Genomic DNA, 22,524 nt, shown 5'->3' on the forward strand with positions numbered 1-22,524 from the left:
ATATAAACCCAAAAACCTGCTAGACCTACCAAACCCAAAGAGCTTCTCGAACTTGAACAAGAGTTCCATTAATGTCATAGTGGGCATGAGCCTAATATCACGACCTAGACAAATTCTCAAGTATAAGAGCCAAGTTATAGTGTAGAGGATTATGAGTATGGGATATCGTCCTCAAGGGATTGGAAGACCCACTCTAGCTAGGGAAACCTAAGGGATGCTAGATAAATATGCAAATATACAAATCACAAACAAGGGCTCACAAGTGAACCAAAGTTCATAGTGATTATATATATATATATATATATATATATAGATTTTATCCAGAGCGAAGCTCCGCTTTGAAATTAACGTGTGAAGTTCGAGTTTTAGGTCACTTTTTGGTCGCATATCCACATCTCGACCGTTCAGTTTTTAGGTATTAGTGTATAGATCATCTCTGCAAATTTTCAGCCAAATTGATGATCGCTAAGGTATCTAACTCGCTTAAACCAATGAACGGACTGAATCTGTCAACCTGAACCGTACTAGCATTAAGGCAGTTATCAATGCCTTAACGATCATCATTTTGGCTGAAAATTTGCAGAGACGATCTATACACTAGTACTTAAAAACTGAACGGTCGAGATGTGGATATGCGACCGAAAAGTGACCAAAAACTCGAACTTCACACGTTAATTTTCAAAGCGGAGCTCCGCTCTTGATAGGATCTGTATATATATATATATATATATACCGTAATTTAGTCGGCAAATTTGGCTGGAGATAACTTCGTGTCTTCGTGGTTTGCGATTGTAAAGAAAGTTGGTTGATTGTTTTTTTATTAAATAGTCTTTCCAACTGCGCACTCCACATCGGCTTAAACCACACCTTCGTCGTTTGCTATTGCAGAAAAAATGGATTGATTGTTTTCATTTATTGAGTGGCCTTTCCGACCGCACAGTCACATCGGCTTAAAGCCTTAAACCACGCCACTAACATTTTTTTATATAAAGCATATGAACCAACCACACACCTTGTGGCCACAACATATAGGCAAATGTACCTCATAGTGGTGGGCTGCCTAATCAAACACCAGAAGCTTTAAGTTTGTTCTCGAAAGGAGTTTGCCAAAATCTCAAGCCATGAGAAAGGGTGTTGCCATTTTGGTCAATTGATCATAAATTGAGCTACAGTTGAGTGTTTATGGCCATTACCAGAGTACAATTGTCGAGGAAATCATAGAAGAGCTAAACAAAGGGATTGCAGCGATAGACTCGAACAAGGATCGTAAGACGGTGATGTCCGTTTGCCGAGGTATGTGAACTTCAGTGTTTTCCCAAAACTATAAAACTTACTTATTTCTGGTTGTTAATTTGAACTCATTGTATGTGTTTGATTTGTTATGCCATGTTCACTTCAAATTCTTCAGATTTCTGTTCAGATTAAAACCTTTAAATAGGATTGACATACTCATACTTGTTGGCAATCAGTTTTAGAACCATAATCACCATACTTGTTCTAGGGTGTGTTGCTCTTAGATAACGTTTTAAGTTTCTGGAGAGAAAACACTAATTACGTCAGTTTCAAAGGTGATTGTTATGTAACAATTTTGTTCTTAGGTGCTTTGTTTCGCTAAACGTCGAAAAAATTTGATATAAAGGATGAGTTCAGGAACAGGCAAGCGAATGTTTGAAGAGCACTACTCCTACCTCAGTGATGGACCAACTATGTGCAAGAAAGCCAATACCTCTTCTGGGATTGATAATCAGTCCAGTGATGATGACTCGGATAGCAATGAAGAGTACAGTTGACTGACTGAATTCTCGAACAAATTCGACAAGCTGAGTGCAGATTCTATTTTGGCAAAGTCTGGGTGGTTCTGTCCTGCATGCAAAAAAGGTGGCGGTCGCGGTTGGTATAGAAAGTTCAATTCCCTGATATCCCTGCTTAATCATGCTAAGTCTATAAGCAGGACAAATAAGTTACACATGAAATTTACACCAGAGTTGGAATCTATGGTGGAGAACAAGGACTTGAAACACACTCCGAATCACCAACAAGTTGTTATGGATGATTGGGCAAGTTTAAAGGTCGTCAAGAACAGTGCACATATTGCCTTGCCTCCGATGAACGAAGACGACTGTGGAAAAACTATTTGGCCTCCAATGATCTTATTCAGGAATACTAATGCAATGGATGGCAGTAAAGACAAGTTCACTGTAAATGAGATGTCCGGTCTTGTGCATTGAGCTAAGTACAATAATGCGCCTATTGTACTCAAGTAAGGCACACCTGCCTCTAGCACATCTTCAATATTATCATCCTTTCAACGAAAAGGATCCTTTTCAGGATCAAGACTACTGACAATCATGGGGGTGCTTGAAGGCTTGACCTTGTCAAAATGCCTAAGCATCTATCGACACGATGCTCAAGTTCCAAACCGAGACATAATCGTGTTCTCCCATAATCCTTCATCTCAAAATCAAATTTCAAGTGTTCAGCGGTTTCCCTTAACTCTTTAAGGGCTTCTAATGAAGATCATGTCCAACATGAATCGCGATAGAATCCGAAACTTGTTATGGAAACGCGTGGGCATATCCCTTCCCAATCAAGTAGTCACTTTAGTGAGCGTTCCAACCTTATTGTAAACGCGCTCCGTGGTCTAGAGCCACTTGACTTGGGTAAATGAAGTTCACCATGAACCTTCATGTATATTCCGTATCTAGATCCCCATAGAGATACGTAGTGACCACATTTGTAAGCTGCATAATCAGTTATTCGGAAACTACTAAACTGACAGGGTAGTGGAGTGCAATGACATCCATTACGAGAGAATATGTCTCATCGTAGTTGATTCCAGGGCGTTTTGTGAGAAGCCTTGCGCTATAAGGCGAGATTGCCATCTCTTTTTCTCATCACGCTTTCTAACGAAAACCCATTAGTCAATAGGTTTTATGTTAGGAGGTGTTGTCATCACTGGCTCAAAAATCTTCCTCTTCGTTAGAGAATCCAACTTAACCTGGATCGCATCTTTCCATTTAGGCCAAATTTCTCTACGTTGGCATTCATTCATCAACGAAGCGTGGTTCGATATCATCTGTCTCAACAAACTCATGCGCAATGAAATGCGCAACTGCATCATCAATTATGATGGAGTTTCTATCCCACGTCTCATGTACACTAGTGTAATTTTCATAGAGCTCTATATTATCAGGAATAGGTTCTGACATTGAGGCGTCCCCCAACGATAACCATAATCCAAAAAATACTCATGAGACAAATTTTGAGTGTCGATGATCCAAGGATTGGGTTGTGCCAAGGTATCCTTCGAACCCACGGGCCTCTCACGCATCCTAGCTGGGGCCATGGCCTGTAACGCTAGAGTGCCACTCTCTTTGGCATTGGCGCCATGCCTATCTTCATGTAGGGTGGCGCTACGTCCTCTCGTAGGGACATACTTCCTTGCAGGCATGTTTGCAGCATCTTTGTGTGATCTCGTCACTTTAACAGGGATCAAGCTGAGACATAGTAGGGACATGCCACGACAATTCCTGTCGTTCCTGCTGAACATTCGTGTTCTTATCTCCCCCTAACGACAGGAAGACTGTCTCATCAAAGTGACATCCTCAAATCTAGCGGTAAGGAGATCGCCTAGCAAGGGCATTAAGTGGCAGATGATTGTTGGAGTCTCAAATCCAACGTAGTTGCCCATTCGTCTGTAAGAACCCATCATAGAGCGCTGTGGAGGCGCGATTGGCACATAAATGGCTCACTCAAATATGCGTAAGTACGATATTTGTACCCAGTCACTAGCTGTAACGCGGAGGTAGATTGAGTGGCAATGGGTCATAGACGAATTAGCATAGCTGCATGCGATATTGCATTTCCCCAAGCGGATATAAAGAAATTGGTGCACATTACCAATGTCCGGACTACCATCGTAGTCGTTTCCGCGAGACCATTTGGGTGTGTACATGAGAATATGATGTCCAACATCAGTCCCAATGCAATAACCATTGAAAGTCTTCGATATAAACTTTCTAGCATCGTCAAGTCCAATTGACGGAATAGGATGATCCGGGGAGTGAGCCCGTTGTCATATGATATGTGCTAAGAGTGTAGCATAGGCAGCATTTACAGGTGGATAATAGCACAACACGTGACCAGCGTGTTTGCATGTCAACCAACATCATGAGATATTTAAACGTCCGCAGGTTGGTTGAATCAGTCCACAGAATCCCCACGGATTCTATGTAAGAACAGAATGAGTATTTTCATATCCTTTGCATAGGACGGTCTCAGTCCTAATTTTCCTAAGGAAATGGCTTTGTAAAATGAGCCAGAGGCCTTAGAAGCAACCAATGAGGGTTTTGGTTGGGCCTGAGCGTTTGAAATGCATTTTGAAGCAAAGTTTGTGACTACATCACCCGTCATGCTGTCAAGACCATGGGAAGTGGCATCCATGGCGTTATAACCATGGGGATTGACATCCATGGCGTCATAGCCATGGGTGACGCCTTCTATGGCATTGTCAAAGGGGATAGTGGTGGCCCTAGCCAGGCTGTGGACGGCGACGGTGCCAAAAGCAATGGCGGTGGTGGTCACACTTAGTCCGGGAATCAGCCTTTGATTCATGCTTCGTTTTGCTCGAGAGAAAGGATGTCCATGTGAAGTCTTTAGTAGACGGATCATCATATCATGACTAGGATGACCTAACATGTCGTGACAAAGCCAATATGTGTCTAAATCCAAGAGATCATCCCTCATGACTTTATTGGATTGAATAGCTCGAATAGTGACATAGAGTCCACTAGAGAGACACATAAAGATCTCTGAGATGTGCCTTTGTTCGCAATCATTAGAGGTGTTGCAAAGGAACTCATTTTTGTTCTCTTCATGCATTTCTGCATGGAATCTGTTGGCTATTCATAGGGTGTGATTTGCCCTAGGAGCGTAGAGAGTTTTGTGAGAATAATCAAGGTGCCATTTGGCAAGGGGAACTTGGGCTATTCCATGTCCTTGAATTAATACTAGTGGCCCAGCCATCGTAGTCACAAAGTAATATGCTCAGAATCAAAATTGAGTCATAATGAAAAGAACTCGAAATTTTATTCATAAGCCAATGGAGTTACATCATTGTCTCTTTGACCAAAGAAAATCTAATCCAAAAACTAGCTAATGCAAAACAATGGTAGTCGTCTAACTTCTTTCGGTAATTCCAACGCAAATGTGATCAGGTGAGTAGAGAGATGTTGGTGGAGCAAGGCTCGCTTAAGTACCACTTATCTCAAAACCTTCCTAGACATCACAATTACATTGAGTACGCCTACTGTTTGGCTCCAATTTTGTTGCAGCTGGTCAACAGTCTCTTTTCTGCGAGGGCTTGCCAGCACCGTTCGGGTGCGGTCGTCGGGGGTGTCCCCTGACCTGACTTTTTTCAAGCAATTGTAGACGAGGAGAGCACCAACCTCGTCGTGGGATTCTTTATGCCTCGTGGTGAGGACTTTTGCTGAGCTTCTTGAAAATCACAATCGATACTCGATGTTGTAGATCGAGCAGAGCGAGAACCACTGGGAAGTAGAGAGAACTTGCTAAAGCGTGACTTTAGCTTGGCTGGTTTGCAAGGGCGTTACCCTTGTTTGGTTGGTTTCATAACCGTTGTGGTCGTGGTACTACAATCGGCTCCCGAGGAGACTAGGACCGAAGTACGTTGACAGAGGGTTTGGTGGCACTGAAAGTCGGCTTCTGAGAAGACTAGGACTAGGAGTGTGATCACCGGTAAGAGAAAGAGAAGGAGAGGAGTTGCTCTTAAAGAGGTTTGCTCTAGAGAGAACTTAGATCATCTTAGAGATGTTTGTAGAGTGAATTGTGTGTCTAAGTGTTTCATTGTAACCTCTATTTATAGGCTACCATGCCAAGGTGTTTAGCATTAAACAAATGATAGTGGAGCATTAATTGGAGATAAGAAATGATGAATTTTGGAGATAAGGAAGCATAATTGGAGACAAAGCATGATGAATTTCGGAGATAAGGAGGCATAATTGGAGATAAGGAATGATGAATTTCGGAGATAAGGAAGCACTTTCTGCTCCTTTATTCCTTCACTTTTATCTCCATCAAGAACTCAGATTTTGACCATGACTTCTTCATAAGAAATGTTCCACTATGAGTGTATATTACCCTGGTAAAATTTCAGAGCTTTTTATATAGTGGTTGGGCCGAAAACGCTGCTGGACCTCTTACAGGTCCAGTTTTCCAAGCCTTTCTAGACAAGGAAATTGGACTGATTGTTTGAAGGCCTTCCACTCAAAACTAGCTCTGGATCCCGATCAAAAAAAAAAAAAAAAAACTAGCTCTGGAACTCTTCATAAGAAATGATCCTTGGGCTTTCTAGATTTAATCTGGAAAGTTTCAGCTCATTTGAATGTCGTTTGGTTAGTCTGCCGCCCCTTCTTCCTTGTTTAGCTCGGTTTCTCCTAACCGAAGTAGGAAAATGTGCTAAAGTTGACTTTTCATGCTTCCATGCTTCCATAGTAGGCTTTATTTAGCCTTTAAATATATATTTCGAACTTGTCGACAATATATAGCTTGAGCCACTGACATTGGCTCAATTTCTCCAAGACGTGCCTTGTCAGGCCAAAATGCTCATTTTGGGTCCAAACACCTACTTTGAAGAAAGACTAAACCATAGGCATCTACTACAAAAATAATATGGCAATTGCCTATTACATCTCTTGGAAAAATAAAGACTTAAATAGAATTGGCGATCTATTGATCCCAGCCAGATTTGTAGTCTTCAACCTTTTACTCTAGATCATCTTCTTGATCTTCTTGTTCCACATAGTGAGCTTCTCTTGCTTCACAATATGCTTTGTAGGTGGTGACAAGTTCTTCACAAGCTCTAGAAATGTGTGCCCAATGATCAGACACTCCACATCGTGAACATACATCTCTTTGCTCAAACTTCATTGATTGAGGCACTTTGAAAGCTTCAGATGGCTCTTAATGTTGGTGGCGCTGACAGGACCCGCCCCAGATTTCACCTTGAAATCCAAAGTGGTCTTGCGGGGCCCACCTTAGAAGAAATTCTACCAAAAATTTGGCGGAACTCCCTCTAAAAGTGGACTACCCAAAACCTGTAGAAAAACATTTAAACTTCTAAAATAATCCACCATTAATCTTCTGGAGCCACCATGCTCCCTAAAACACAACATCTCCCAAAACACAAAACAATTCTGAACTTAAAAATATTAATCTCATAGGTTATCAGAGCAATCTAATGTACAAGCGTACAAGAGAATAGAATACAAGATAAAGGACCGAGACTTTTATAATGCGGAAGCTATGACAGCTATGCCTCAACCCCATGTACGCTCAACCTCAAGCTAAACTGGGCATTTAAAACCGAAGGGCCCAGGGGAAAACATTTAAAAACCGTTAGAGTGAGTGGACGAAAATAAGTACTTTCGAATGTATAAGTAAAACTTAATGCTTTCCCAAGTTATTCTCTAAAAACTCGCATGCAGTAACAATATTGGAAATACTCTTAATCATCATCTTTACTGAAATCTTAATCACGTAAAATAGAACATCTTGCAATCTCTTAAAATCTCCAATCCCTCATATAAGTAATCATATTTCAAATATCTTGTTAACAAAACCGACAAGCAACGAGATTTCACAATATTTCCAACTCAATCATTTTCAAGAAAACTCATTTGATGATTAGAAAGGACTGTTGTCTAATCATCTCATGCCATCTGGGAGGGACTGCTACCCAGATGACCCATCGGAAGAGACTGCCAACCGGAATAGGAGGCGCTGGGTAGAAGGGACTGCCAACTAGCCACAGGTAGTTAGAATGGACTGCCAGCTGACTACCTCCTGTCATCTGGAAGGGACTGCCAAATGACTACCTCATGTCATATGGAAGGGATTGCCAACCAGGTAACGCATCGGAAGGGCCTGCCAACCAGATTTAGGAGGCGGTGGGTAGAAGGGACTGCCAACTAGCCACAGGTAGTTAGAAGGGACTGCCAACTGACTACCTCATGTCATCTGGAAGGGACTGCCAACCAGGTGATGCATCAGAAGAGACTGCCAACCAGATTTAGGAGGCGGTGGGTAGAATGGACTGCCAACCAACTACCTCATGTCACATGAAAGGGACTGCAGACCAGGTGACTCACCAGAAGGGACTGCCGACCGGAATGTAATCTGGAAGGGACTGCCGACCAGACTATTACCTATAAGGGACTGCTGACTAGGTAATGTACGCATGCGCCGAAGATAGCCTCCTTGATAAACTGGAAACAACCTCCTCCAATTACTTGCTTTCGGAAAGAACTCGATATTACTTCAATAAATCATTAATAATTCACCAAAAGCATTGCTCAGGATTATCTTGCTAACTCAAACCTCAATATCTCAATAAATCCTCGAAAGCAGAAATCAAATACTCGGTAAATGACCATATAAATCGATATTCGAAATCATTAATTCTCACAATATTTTCTTAATCAATCACTTTCTGAAAATTATTTCCCAACTCAAAACTCATAAATAAATAGCTTAAAAAATCTATTGAAAGCCCTCGGGAAGGAAATCCACTAATAATCCCGTAACTCATAGAGCATACTAAATCTCAAGAAATCAAGCTCATAAAATCATAAAACTCAATAACTCAAATAATAAATTAAACCTCAATTAGAAAATAATAATATACTGCATGCACATTTAATTTAAAATAACTGTCCACTCACTGTACTATTTAGGCTACCACGCTACCAGTTTCCTACGTCGAGCAATAGCTCGGCACGTCGCCCTGTATATAATTATAATTCATGAATAACAATCCGGAAATTAAATACAATTCCCACATCAAATCCTTATAAATTAACATTTCTATTTCTTCTCTGAATAAACCAAGACTTTATCATTTGCACCAATTCTTTAATTGAAGGTTTCTAGGGAAAAACTGAGAGCAATTTGATAGTGGAATTCTCATAAATCAATAGCCAAACTATTGAACTTCAGAAATTCCGATTAATATCCAAACCTCCTCCAATTTCCACTAAACACCTATCCATAAATTCGTAGCAATATATACTATCCAACATACCAAAACAACTTACCAGGAACGGCCGGACGCGCCCTCACGCGCCGCCACAGGCGGCTGTGCCTGAGCCCCACGCGCCGCCGGTCAATCACCATATCTGGCTACCAAATTTTACCAGCATCATCAACTCAACATTCTAAGCGTCTTTCTCAACTACAACAAATCCAGAAAACGACTAGAAGTACCTCAACAATTAAGGAGAAGTTTGAACCCGAATTGTGAATAGTAACCCAGAATTTCAAATCTTCGATTCTTCCTTCTCGCATCAAATCGCTTTAAAATACTTAGGGAGCATCATCTATGTCCCAAGGCGCTCCCAAGGACTAAGGTTTGTCGTCTGTGGTGGCCGGAATCAGGAGAAACCGGCGTTGACCTCAATCTGCTACAGTGACCGTCCTCTTCTTCTCGCTGCTGCACCTTCCACAGTTCAAATTAAGCTACCAAACGGACCCAAAAATGAAGAGAAGGAAGAGAGCTTTCCAATGACATCTTAAACGTCAAAATCCGCCGCCAGATGAAGGAGTTATGGCCGGAAAATGGTGAAGAGGTCGGAGAAGAAGAGAGAATCGGGGAGAGAGAAGAGAGATAGCTCGGTAAGTTTCCAAAAATGGAAACTTACCACAGTAACTCGGCTATTTATAGACAAATTATCATGAACAGTAACTTTACCTTTTCGCTTATAACTTTCGCATACGAACTCCGATTTTTACGTATCACATATGCACACGCTCGGTTTAACGTCCTCTACAACTTTCATGAAGGAAATTTTCTCAAATTTTGACCCGAAAAAAAAAGTCAACTTTTAGGGCCCCCTAAAAGATCGAAACGGAATCAAAAGTAAATGTGAATGTCGTTTACTGATTGAAAAGCTCGTAAACTGGTAAATTTTGGTTCAGGACGTTATAGGCGCCACCAACATGGCCAGAGGCGTTGCCTCTCTCTCTCTCTTTCCACGTTGACCTCTTCGGTTCCATGTTCACCTATTTTGGCGGTTACCTTCTTAGGTAGAGTGATTATTGGACCAGAACGTCCAAATGTATCCCTAAGATTAGGGTTTCGCTCTTGGCGCCCTCTCTTTGGGGCGCGACTATAATTGGATTCCGGAATATGCTTTGTTCCCACGGATCTCGAATTATAGTTCCTCACAAGGATGTTGTCATGCTTTTCAGCGACATTCATAGCTCCAATGAGCTCATGAAACCTTGTGATCCGTCTTGCAGTAACATCGATTCGATAGTTCTTAGCAACCATCAATGCAGAGACGGAGAAGGTAGAGAGGGTCTTCTCAATCAACATCGCATTTGTGATTTCTTTACCACAGAATTCCATTAAGGATTTAATGCGAAGTGCTTCCTAGTTGTAGTCAAGAACTGACTTAAAATCACAGAAGTGGAGGCTATGCCATCTCACTTCTAGGTCAGGAAGCAGGGAGTCACGGACGTTGCCAAATCTTTCTTCGAGTGAGACCCACAGCTTTCTGGGGTCTTCTTCATTCATACACTCGTACTGGAGCGAATCATCCATATGACGAGTCATTAGGATGATGGCTTTCGCCTTATTTGCCTCTAAGGCTGCTCTATTTGCTTCCAAAGCTTGAGCTTGCTCAACAGTTAGCACGTCCTAGCTAGGCTCGAGAATCGTTTCCAGGATTCCATCGGCCTTGAGATGCTGGCGGACATCACGAACCCACCTGTGATATCCAGAGCCAGTTGTTCCCAATGGAGCAAAGTCCAATTTGTTCAGGTTACTCATCCTGAAAGAGAACAAGGAAAAAGGGTTAGTTTCGGAGCGTAAAAGGCTACCACGAAAACATATAAAATTTCTGAGCGTAGTCGCTTGCAAGAAATTAGGGATTTTCTGAGCGTAGTCGCTTCCAAGAGAATCCGATTCCAAGAGGGGTTTTGGATTAGATCGAAACAATGATGTATGTGGTCGATCGTTTTTCTTCTCAACAAACTCTAAGTTTGGAGGACTCTACAAGCTCCAAGCTTGGAGTGAGCACGAACCCCCACAGTTCGGCTTTTGGTCTCCCCTATGAAGAAGAAAGGGGTTAGAAGAAGGGATGTTGGAAGTCCCCGAGAAAAAGAAGAGAAAAGTAATAAAAACTTCAAAAAAAACAGGAACTTTTAGAAAAGTTTACCTTGAAAAATTGCCGGAAATCTTGACCGGAAAAATTGGCCGGAAAAAGGTCGACCGTCGTTGCTGACGTGGCAGTCTGATGCTGACGTGGCAGCTGATTGGACACTGACTATGTGCCTGCGTGGATGCTGACGTGGCTCGGGGCTGGACCTCTTCTACTTCTGGGCTTCTAGACTTCTTCCTGCTACTGGGCCTAGGCTGCACAGCTGCTTCTAGGCCGAGGCTTGATCTCTCTGGGCTGGGCTTTTGGGTCGTCTATATTGGGTTTCTGGAGGGAGGCAGATGCAGACTGGACGTTAGGGCTTCTACTGGTCGGTCTGGGGTCTTAACGGTCGGTTCCAGGAATGTTGTCACCGGTTCCCGGATCCTGGGGTGGCGCTGCAGCTTCTGACAAAAGGTGGTGGTGGTGATCGGTGGATGGGAAGGATGCGAAATTAGGCAGAAGATAGACGGATTCTTCTTGGGGGCCGGTTCAGTCACTTCCGGTGGCCGGTTTAGGTCGATTCCGGCCCGTTCTGGGGTTGGCGCTGCCGGTTTTGGGTTCCTGGGATTTAGAGCTTCAAGGTGGGCGGCGGTGGTTTATGAGATTTGAAGGTTACGAATTTAGTGTTTCAGGGTTAGGGCTTCGTGCTGATAACATGTTGTAGAGAAACGGAATTGAGAGGAAATTGCTGTGTATTCTCATTGATAATAGGGGTATCTTTATATAGAGGATTACAATGCATAGAATCCGAATTATACAAGGAAATGTAATCATACATTGAATAGGAATCTAGATCCTTCTAATTTAATCATATTACCATTAGGTCAAGTAACCTAAGGTTTGGGCCAGACACACAAATAGGGATTTATTTGAACAATAAAGAAATTATTATTATCGTTATTGGTGCATATTCGCTCACTTGGTTTGGTTGTATTCTATTAGTTATTTCTTTTTTATCCTGTAACTGCCACTGTTTTACTTGTATACCAACTCTTGTAATAATCACCAGTTCACAACCTTTCTAAGCGTTTACTCTCTAGTCTCTACTTTGGGAGAGGTGGGCAAAGCGAAACACAAAGGGTACCAATCCGAACCCCAAATGGACTCCATTGATGTGCTCATGCTAGTCCTAAAATCGATAAGCGCTTCAACGTCCTCAAGCTCTGGACTGTCCCTAACAAAACCCAGTTCATCAAGGACAACTCCAGTTCCATCCGAGCCATCGTCGGCCACGACGGCACTGGAGCTGAGGAATAGACGGAAATTCTACCTAAGCAAAAGGTAAGACGAAAACAAGAAAAGCTTGATGGCTTGAGTTTCTGGAGTTGTGTGTATGTTCCTTGTCTTCTGTCGATGCTTCTCTATATAGAGGTGGACTTGCTGGACGACCAAGTGGATGTAAAGTCTTTCTCTCGAACTCAAATTGCTTGCTTCAATCTTATTAGGACTCCTAATGCATGTTAAGTAATATACTTGATATATATACTAAAGCCCCACGTCATCAGCTAACAAATATGCACAATATATATGGCTTCTCAATATTTGATCATGCAAAAATTCAATAAGTATTGTGCATGATTACATTGCTTTGGAGTGTTTGATGACCACCAAAATACATTGACTTTAATTAGTTCCAACGTTCTTGCTTGCTGCATGGAATTCTTATCATGTCATGAAACTTAATCTCCTCCGATACTTTTAGTTGGAACATATCTCTTCTTCTTAGCCTCATCCATGCTAATAATTAAATAAATCATTAGTAATTATCTTAATTTTGTCTTTTCAACGGCTGCAATTTGATGGAATGGAGGTTCATAAACATTGTTCTGGATTGCATGATTACGCTACTGGCTTGTGTATTTTCTATTGTATTATGCATTCACCGGAAGCAAAGAATTCTTCTTATGTCTGATCTACCAAGAGAGCAGATGCGCAAGAAGGCTGACGATATTGCCAAAGATTTGAACCATATTGATACCCTTACAAAAAGGTATGACTCCTGAGTGATATATCCAAATTCTTATCGAACATCTCCATTTGATACAGATAAAAAAAAAAAAAATAAACTTTTGGAGCTATACCATTTATAAGCGGGGGAACAAAAATCTCTCACCCTCTGACGCCGTCTCACGTAGCTTCTCATCAGGATTTCGGGTTGGAAACCGAAGCCTCAATCAAGCAAGGCTCTTTGGCAATTTGATTCAGGTTCATTTTTAATCTGTTTCAGTTTCAAAGTTTGATGATTTTGCTGAATTGACGAGATTGTTCTGGGTTTTGAATGAGTGGTAGAGACTGAAACTTAATCAATTTCGTTCTGGGTTTTGAATGAGTGGTAGAGTATATATATACTGGGTGTTGTGATGTGTTGCAATTGAAATTGACGAGATTTAAGAGGAGAGAAAAGAATCATAAGACTTAGCTGAGATCTGGCGGGTGGATCCGTGCAGGTTTTTGTGGGTAGAAGAAAGTCAGTAGATTTGGATTTGTACTAGTGTCAACTTAATGCTTACGAAGTTCAGTCATTTTGCTCCTTTTGATAGGCCCTGAAAGTACGAGTGCTAGAAGTTGGAAGTTCAGTCCTTTTGCTGGTGGAAATTCCTCAAGTCCCTGACACATTGCATTGATCATCATTTCCTGCAGGTGAAACAAACTCTATGATAACCCTTCTCTTGTTTCGTTTGAAAGCCTCTTCGTTAAGCCTTTCGGATTTCAATCTAAGACGAAAGTTTTTCTTTTGAACCCATTATCAAGGTTCTGCAGTATAGCAAAATCTTTAAGTAGTGAATGTTCTTGATAGAGAGAATAAGCATATCTGAGGCTGGCAGTCTGGAACTGATTTCCAGTGCTTTTGGTTATGAACCAATGTATCTGCATATATATTTGTTCACCGATATAAGCAAATCTAGGCCTAAAGAGCACAAAATTACAAAGAAGTTTATCTATCAAGATATGAACTTTTTCTTTTTCTTTATGAAGGCTGTCTTCTCCTTGGATTCCACTACTTTGCTTTGTATATTGGTTAATTTTCTTCACTTGTTTACAAACTTTTAAGTGGCTCAATTTTTGCTCAGGGAAAAGTTGAAGCTTAGTTTTTTTTTTTTTGGTAACTCTATCCTCTTTCTTCTGTTGGCTTTTCTGTTTTTCTTTTCTTTTGGGTAAAGAAAGAGCACTTTGCTATTCTAATATACCAAAGTTATAATCAGCCCCTTCCACAGTACGGTTTTCTTATGTTGAGATTTAATTGAATTTTTGTGCCATGATCCTTACTAAAGTTAATAGGCAATGCTTGTATATCAAATACATTGATGATCTGCATGTATGTTATTCTTTGGATTATGTGGATATTTAGTGATCATTTGTTTCTGGGTGCAGTCCTTATTTTGTAGAGCTGATGCTAAAGTGAAGGAGTTGCGACATTCAATTGATCTTCTAAAGACTGAAAGCCAACAATTAGAGGTAATCTCTCTCTCTCTCTCTCTCTCTGGGTGATAGTATATATATAGTGCCTTATCAATGAAGCCTTCTATTGCTGGTCAATGACTCAATCAGTCATAATTGTCTACTTATTGCGTGCAATATACTTTCATAAACTTCCTTGATCTGGGATACTTCATAAGTTTGAATACAGCACATTATTTTGGCAAAGAGGTTAGGTTAATTGACTTCTATGTTTCCTCCAATATATAAATCCAGTCTTCATAGCAGAAAGTTGTAACTTCATCATGATTTCAATATGTCTTGGGATAATGACTGAGTTGCTTGCTCCACATTCTAGGAATTCTAGGTTATCTTATCATGTATGATGGAATTACCATTGTTGGCTTAATTAAAGTGTATTAATTGGTCTTGTTGGTCATCCCGGCCTCTCTCTCTCTCCCTCTCTCTGTACTTGTATGCATGAGCTGTACTTGTTATATGCAGAAGCAGGGCAGTACTTGTTATATATCAAGTATCCATGATAAACCTTGTAGGATTCCATGTTAAATTCCAAATCATAAGTAGTGTAGTAATAGATACTGCAACCTGTACTTGTTATATGCAGCTAAAGCTTTTCTTCATAGCATTTATTATGCTTTTTATATGTGCTAGATGGGAAAAGAGTCGGCTGTTTGGAATTAGGGTTTAGTAGATGTATTTTGTGACTTATGGTAAGCCGGCTTCGTTTAAATTCTGGGCTTTTAAGTAGACCTTTCAAGCCGACATCGTTTTGGTGTAGGCTTTTATTTATTTTTTTATTGTTATTTTTTATTTATTTATAATTATGGAGATCAGACAATATTTTTAAAGGTTTCTGAACTAGTTAGAGATTGATGTGATTAAAAAAATTAAAAACTAATGAAAAACAGATTCGTGTTTGGTAGCCAATACTTTTAGAAGGGATATCAGTACATAAAACAACTTCAGAGCGTGTTTTGATTGAAAGCAGCTTTTAAACGTAACGTTTGCGTTGCTTCCAAAATCTGCTTATAGTGACTTATTGAAGCTGATTTTTATTTATTTCTCACATACAATAAAATCTAAAATTTTAGATAAAAATGTTATTTTTCAAAGCGAAGCAATCCCAAACAGGACATTAGGCCCGATTAATCTGTATCTGGGGGTAATGTTAAAATGTTTTTTCTCCTGGCCACTGAGAATAGATTGGAATTTAAACTCAAATCAGCATCATATAGTGGTTATTATTATTATTTTTTAAAACTTCATCCTTGGCTCGAACAGATGACCTCTGAGATGAAAAGCGTTATTACCACCCCGCCAAACACACACACCGGTGTAGCTCCTCTCTGTTAAAACCCGAAGCTTCAGGCGCCTAATTGGTCTTAATTTCTTCACCAAAAGCAAAAGCAAAAGCTCTTCCCTTCCGTTCTTTGCAGAATGTTTGGTATTTTGTACGGCGAGCTCTTCCTCTTGATCGGAGCCACCGCTGCTTTAGTCGGTACTCTCCTCTTTCTCAAAGAATGCTTCCTTATAGTCATTTTTTTTTTTTTGCAAATTTCCTATAGAAAATTACAACCCTTATAGTCTTCTTGTGATAAAATTGGAAACTCTAGCATCTGCATTTTTAACATTGGCTTATGGGTGATCTGAGATTGTGGAGCTTAATCAGAGAAATTGAAAATTTAATTGGCTACATTTTGTTTGGTGTTTTGATGGAATTGGGTGTAGGACCAAAAGATTTGCCTAGGATTGCAAGAATGGCGGGGCGGTTAGCAGGTCGGTCAATCGGGTATGTCCAGTTAGCTCGAGGCCAATTCGACAATGTAATGCAGCAATCTCAAGCTCGCCAGGTACTTCTTTCTTGTAAAAAAATCAGTTTGAGTTGTTTTTTGAGCTATGATGCCTCATTGTGCACTACACGCTATGAGAATGTGCTCAGCTAGTTTATTGATTTAGAGTGCAATTCATTTACTTTTAGGTTCAAAAGGAACTTCAAGATGCGCTTGCACAGTTGGATTTGATTCGTTATGAAGTACGAAGTCTGTCGCTTATAAACTCGGGTCCCATGACTCGAAAGCTGATGGAAAATGCTGGGGAACTTGCCTCTCCACATAATGGTAGTGTTCTTAGTAGTCGTAGTTGTAGCAAGCTGAGTAATGTTTTGCTTCTCTCATGGTTACAAGTTCATATGTTTTCTGGTTAGGGGCCAACAGTTCAATTGAGAATCCTAAGAAGGAAGTGAAGTTGACGACTAGTGTGATAAAGGTTTAGTACTAGATTCTTTCCTTTGTAATATCTGATGCATTCTTTCCTTTGTAATATCTGATGTATTGTATTGAGTTCTTTTTAATGTCTTTCACCGGATAATATTAACTTCAGAACCTCAGAATCACTTAATTTGCATACACAAGCCACTGCATATGCTAAATTGGCTGAATCTGCTGCTGTGAACACTAGCTTCTTGAAAAGTAGTGAAGAGAAAGAGAGACTTATTGATGAAAATGGTCTTTTCACTGTTCTTCCAATTTCAGCTGAAAGCACCGGAATGGTACCAAAACGCAAGGGTAATAGACATTGAAACTATTAGCACATAAATTGATGTTATTATTTACCTTTTTGTCTCAATTTGAGCACACTACAAAGAGCAGTCAGGAACTAAAATTTTGTTTTAATAAATTGAAGAGCAATAGTTGTTTAAACCATCTTATGTGACATATTTAATACTTTGAATTGTCATACCTTCACATTATCATCAGTTATGTAAGTCATGACAATGTGTACTGGAAATACTGTGATTCATAATAAGGTAGATATCTATGCCTTTATATGGTTGGCCTAGAAAGGTGTCACTCTTGTTCATGGCCTGGTTGTGTATTATGCCCCGTATGGAATTGACTTCCTATGCATGGTGGCTGTATCTGGATTTGCGAGTCCCCACTTGATTGGGCTATCTGATGTCTTAAACTCATGTCTGAGAGAAACTCCTGAAATATTTCGCGGAGATTATTTCTCCTCAATAATTTAGCATGTGTCTTGCATATCAAATTATTTCTGTAAACTTTTATTTTGACACACATAAATGTACGCAGTTGTTTCACTTTATGATTGAACATTTCGTTCGACATTTTGCATATAGTTGTGAATTTCTTCTGGATATGTGTGCATATAAATAATCAGTTGTTTTAATAACAGAAAACGTTGAAGGATCAGACATTGTGTTGGAAGCAGTGCTTGAAGCAGAGGTAGCACGTAACGCCAAAGATTTCTTCTCACAGGCTGAAAATCAAATACAATGAACAGAAAAGGTGATGATACTTTTTTATCTTCACTCTTTCTTGTAAGCGTTTTCAGTTTTAAATACATAATTGAACTAGATTTGTATTAGGATCGTTGATTCCTTAAAGTGTGTGTTGTTACTTAGGAAGATCAAAATTACACACATTCTTAATATGTTCATTTCTTCTTTCAGCTACTGGGATCAATGAGAATTGCTATCAAAAAATAAAAAGGAAGAGAGAGAGAGAGATTATGGCAGTAGAGAAATTTTGTTCACATTTTAAATTGTTGGACTGTTTATGTCTTGGAATATTTATGGCGCAGGGGATTAGAGAAGGAGTATGTAATATGTGAAACTTGTTTTTGGCTGTGATATTCAACACATTTTAAAAATTCTAGCTTGATTTCTGTGATCAACTGTTTGGGTTCAATACTGTCCTTAAATTTAGTCGTGAAAACCTTATACAACCTGCAGCTTTATTTGCTTATGAAGACTGTACAATTAGTACCGTCACATGTAATTATAGCACGATGGTCTGTCAAGTTTAAGTGAAATGACAAAGATAGATTGTCTTGTGTAATTGTAATTGTTGTAAGAGAGAAAAACAGTTGAAGCATAAATCAGTGATGTTGAAAAAAATGGTAAATCAGTGATGTTGAATGTATGGATATTTAATACTGTTCTGCCATTTGGTAGGTTGAACTGAGATTGTTGAATATGTAGAGAGAGAGAGAGGGAGAGAAATGTCTTGCCATATGCATCTTACCCAAGAAAATCTTCCAGTCTTTCTTTCTGCAGTCTACTGTGAGTATATTTGTAGTTCATAGTCACTAATTGAGGTACCACTTCTGAATTTGCATATAGTTTCTTGATGAAGATAATATAATCTAAAAGTGTTTTAGCTTTAAATTCAATCTAAACGTGTTATAACTGCTTTTCAAGTCTATGGTGAGTATGATTGTAGTTCATTAGTTTCATTTTATTTGTCTATTGAGTTTCTGAGGAGCAATGGTGAAGGTTAGTGCACAGAGGGTGAAATTTGCACTTACCTTGAGCCCTGTTGCTTTGATCACAATCCTCCAACTATATATACATGGGTGTTGTTCTCCTGACCCTCCGTGCACATCTCCATATACCCAATCATAAAACATGAGACGGCTCTGATACATATTGGTATCCAACCCTACCAAGCTGCAAAGTTATCGTGTCTATCATAAGAGCTCATCCTGATGATGAGCCGTGAAGATGGGCTTAGATTTAGGATTGGTGATGGTGTAGTTACTAGATAACCTCCCACTTATTTTCCCAATTGATTATTATCACGACAAAGCTTCCAGGGTTAGGGTTATGTCCCCAGGCACTTGTGCATTTCTCCAATGACTGAATTGTCCCATCATTTTAAAACCCCATTTTGTGCCTTTCCACCCAGCCTGAGCCACTGGTGCCTCGCACCTCACGTTTGGTCATCATTTTCTGCCTGCAGCTTTCCTGCGACAAAAATGACTGGTATTTTTATAATGTTGAGCACAAGGCAATTATATCATCACTGCTACCACTACCAGTTGCAAGCAGTAGTGCATGGGCAGAGCAATGAAGCCAGACTCGGGATGATCGGAGATACGAGATCCCTCGACATATACAGGTCTATTGCCCTGACTTTGAAGCTCAACTGCGCTTTAGGCCCTGATTGCAATTTCTCTATCCAAGATTAAGACATATTTTCCTTTCCTTTTATGCCATCAGATGTTACTGGCAGACCAGTGCGAAAAGGAACTCTGGATAGATCGTATAACATTTCTTGGAAACCAGACTCAAATCATCAGAATTAAGTCTTTCAGCACGGATTAATTTGAAGCGAAGCAACTAAGTTGGCACTTGGAAAATGTTGTAATTCTTCTACTATCTAGATATTTGTCTCAGACAAGGCAAAGAAATCATTTAGGACTTTCAAAGTTAACCATAACTGTTAGAATATATTAGACATTAATATTTAAAAAATCACCATACTTATCCAACAGTTGACCTTGAAAATCTTTATTATAAGGTACTCACCTGGGAGTTTCGTTTCAAGAATCCATTACTTTTACCTTAAAATCAGTATTAATTAAGCCAATAAGGTTTATGGTTAAATTTTCAAAAACTCACAATTTACCCCTTCTTTGATTATAGTCTAAAACTCACAAAATCTACTTGTACAGCCAAAAGTGGTGGTGCGTAGAAAATTCGCCGGAATTTCACTTTTTTCTCCTCTTGTCAAGATTTTCTACAAAACATGGAATGACCGGTAAACCGGCATTTTGGGTATGAGGCATAACAATATCTTCTGAATAGGTTGAAGCTTTGGCAGGAAGAGAGGCAGTCTGACTAGTTCTTCAGCAAGGCCTTTCTTTGGATATTATTGAGAAAACTCTATCACTCTATGTCATGCTACCAAGCAGGCCATACTTCCCTTGTTGGTCATGTGTGTGATGAGATTACCTTTCATCTTCAAGGGATGCTAGGTTCTCATTTCACTCATGCATATCGTTAAGCTACTACTGTGACATGTTAGCTCGTTTTTCTCTTTCTAGTTCTCAGCTTTTGCAATGGGGATATGTAACCCCTCTTTTTATCTGTTGCGATTTCGAAGGAATTGATTTCCTAATTTAATAAGCTTTTAGTTGGTTAAAAAAAAACTGAAATTGAAATTTAATATTCTATTCATCTAAAAATTTACAATGGAAAATTAGAAAAATATCTTATGATCACTGTGAAGGGTTCACTAGGGTGTCCTCATACTTCCATTCATGTGCTTTCCATTCAGGTAGTTGTTGAACAACAACCTGCAATTAAATGAGGAAAGAAACAATTCAACCCAACTAATATATACCTTGTTGATGAAGATAATAGTGACCTCTTCTCTAATTTGTTTAAAGCCATAAAGATACTGAAAGAGGGAATCACAAACCAGCCCCCCGGAGTCAGGTTTCCCTACTGTGGCTTGGCAAGCAAGTCTCCAATTCTTTGGTTTCTGCAATAAGCTCATCAATTAAGGTACAAATACCATTATTTATACATGGATGCAATTTAGTAGAACAGCAATTTATATCTCAATCTGCATACAACTCAAAATCACATTCCCCTTGCACATAACTAGTGATTCTGTATAATCAGAGGAAGCATTTTTTGTTTTTGTATGCACGAACTCTATATAATGCCTTCCTCTCACAACATGTGTGTGATTGAGTCTCATCGTTGACGTGTTCAAAATTTTCAATCACTTACTCCTGGTATTTGTTATGCACATATGATGAAATGATCAGTAACAATTTTCAATGACATACCTTTTGAAGGTGTTTCTTTTCTTTGTCTGTCCGAGGGCTCAAGAGCTCCTTTCCTTTAATAACCTGTACGTAGCAGCAAGAAATGGATGATTAGTAAACTCAAATGTAATTGTTTCACTACTTCCATTAAAAGAAAACAATAAATGGAACTTATGCATCACAAAGCATAAATTGTAAAACTTAATTAAGTAATCACCTCCACCATACATGTTCCACAGGTTCCTCCACCACCACAATTCAGCAGAGGTCTAGCCTGAACATGTACATATAGTTCAGTATAGTCCATAGTCCACACAATTCAATACTTCCATCCTACATGAAATTCCTAAAGAGCTAGGGATTTGAAACTTACATATGGTCCATACAATTCAATATTCCCATCCAACATTATATTCCTAAGCTTCTGTCCTCCACAGGCTTGACGAAGATGCACATCCGGGGTTTGATCAGGTAGCAACACAGACTATAAAAGGAAAAGTGTATCATAACATATATAGATAAAAGCATGCACAACCAATGCCACTCATGACATATATGAATTCGATATGATACGACATTACGTACGTTAACAAATGCAAAATCAACCAGAGGAGGTTGTTGTTCTGGTTCAATGGCTTGTGCAGATGCACTACTATTTGGAGCTGTGCTAACTGCTCTTATTTTCCCTCCGGAGAAAGTGAGGGACTTGGGAGTTGAATGGGAGGTGGTAATGTTGTGACTGATCAGGTTAGAAGGGATGGGTGAGCAAAATGATGAACCACAAGAGCTCAACTGGAGAGTACCCATTTTGATATTTGGAAAGATACAAAAAAATTTCAGGTAGGATATAGTTGTGCTGCTACTGATGAATTGTGGTGGCTCTTAGGAATTACCTTATCTGAAACAAGGTATCTGGGCCAAAAATAAAAATTCAGCTAAATTTACAAAAAAGGCGCTAGAAGGAGGGTTCGAACCTCCGACCTTGTGGTTAACAGCCACACGCTCTAACCAACTGAGCTATTCCAGCTCGTTGGTGTATAGAGCAGAACTAAATTTATTTATACCGTTCAAGTTGACAGTTTTTTACTTTCCCAAATGTAGCTCACCTCAGCTCGGTGATTATGAACTTTTCGAGTAATTTGAAATTACTTCAGAGCTGAACAAGCCAAGATGAGCTTGAAGCTTGAGCTTGTTTCATAATCTTCGGGTTAAAGCTTTCAAAAAAGTTTCAGAGTCAGTTGAGCTTGAGCTTATAATAAATGGTGATCGTCTTGGTACTCGGAGCATA

The 22,524-nt window shown here is 39.7% G+C and overlaps 2 protein-coding genes and 1 non-coding gene across 9 annotated transcripts; 1 reads left to right on the forward strand and 2 right to left on the reverse strand.

Annotated features, from left to right (window-relative positions):
* The first annotated feature begins 1,029 nt into the window (after nucleotides 1–1,029).
* Nucleotides 1,030–18,778, forward strand: LOC133725262 (uncharacterized). Of its 7 annotated transcripts, none has more exons than XM_062152443.1 (12): nucleotides 1,030–1,293; nucleotides 12,229–13,209; nucleotides 13,366–13,424; nucleotides 13,760–13,859; nucleotides 14,592–14,675; nucleotides 15,939–16,155; nucleotides 16,386–16,507; nucleotides 16,636–16,774; nucleotides 16,861–16,921; nucleotides 17,019–17,221; nucleotides 17,850–17,962; nucleotides 18,127–18,604. In XM_062152443.1, exons 6-11 carry the CDS (start codon nucleotides 16,095–16,097, stop codon nucleotides 17,951–17,953), a joined length of 690 nt encoding a protein of 229 aa, XP_062008427.1. In that variant the 5' UTR covers nucleotides 1,030–1,293; nucleotides 12,229–13,209; nucleotides 13,366–13,424; nucleotides 13,760–13,859; nucleotides 14,592–14,675; nucleotides 15,939–16,094; the 3' UTR covers nucleotides 17,954–17,962; nucleotides 18,127–18,604. The 7 variants fall into 7 exon arrangements, with proteins under 7 accessions (XP_062008427.1, XP_062008428.1, XP_062008430.1 ...); XM_062152444.1 differs by having other exon boundaries at nucleotides 12,260–13,209; XM_062152446.1 differs by having other exon boundaries at nucleotides 13,030–13,209.
* A 1,820-nt stretch (nucleotides 18,779–20,598) lies between these two features.
* Nucleotides 20,599–22,124, reverse strand: LOC133739998 (photosynthetic NDH subunit of subcomplex B 3, chloroplastic). Its single transcript, XM_062167830.1, has 6 exons — nucleotides 21,822–22,124; nucleotides 21,610–21,720; nucleotides 21,454–21,510; nucleotides 21,258–21,320; nucleotides 20,882–20,944; nucleotides 20,599–20,756 (listed from the first exon to the last, which is right to left on the reverse strand). The coding sequence occupies exons 1-6, from the start codon at nucleotides 22,041–22,043 to the stop codon at nucleotides 20,679–20,681; spliced, it is 594 nt and encodes a 197-aa protein (XP_062023814.1). The 5' UTR covers nucleotides 22,044–22,124; the 3' UTR covers nucleotides 20,599–20,678.
* A 65-nt stretch (nucleotides 22,125–22,189) lies between these two features.
* On the reverse strand, nucleotides 22,190–22,263 carry TRNAN-GUU (transfer RNA asparagine (anticodon GUU)). Its single transcript has one exon. It is a non-coding gene; the product is annotated as a tRNA-Asn (tRNA).
* Between the last annotated feature and the right edge of the window lie 261 nt (nucleotides 22,264–22,524).

This window comes from Rosa rugosa, chromosome 1 (genome assembly GCF_958449725.1).
Source record: "Rosa rugosa chromosome 1, drRosRugo1.1, whole genome shotgun sequence".
NCBI lineage: Eukaryota > Viridiplantae > Streptophyta > Magnoliopsida > Rosales > Rosaceae > Rosa > Rosa rugosa.

Bases quoted from the DNA above. Each gene is read 5' to 3' on its own strand.
- LOC133739998 (XM_062167830.1), bottom strand. From the start codon at position 22,043: ATGGGTACTCTCCAGTTGAGCTCTTGTGGTTCATCATTTTGCTCACCC. The intron at 21,321-21,453 runs GTGATTACTTAA...TGCTACGTACAG, and splicing joins GTGGAACATGTATGGTGGAG to GTTATTAAAGGAAAGGAGCT. The intron at 20,757-20,881 runs GTTTGTGATTCC...ATTTAATTGCAG, and splicing joins AACCTGACTCCGGGGGGCTG to GTTGTTGTTCAACAACTACC.
- LOC133725262 (XM_062152443.1), top strand. From the start codon at position 16,095: ATGTTTGGTATTTTGTACGGCGAGCTCTTCCTCTTGATCGGAGCCACC. The intron at 16,508-16,635 runs GTACTTCTTTCT...ATTTACTTTTAG, and splicing joins AGCAATCTCAAGCTCGCCAG to GTTCAAAAGGAACTTCAAGA. The intron at 16,922-17,018 runs GGTTTAGTACTA...ATGTCTTTCACC, and splicing joins TTGACGACTAGTGTGATAAA to GGATAATATTAACTTCAGAA.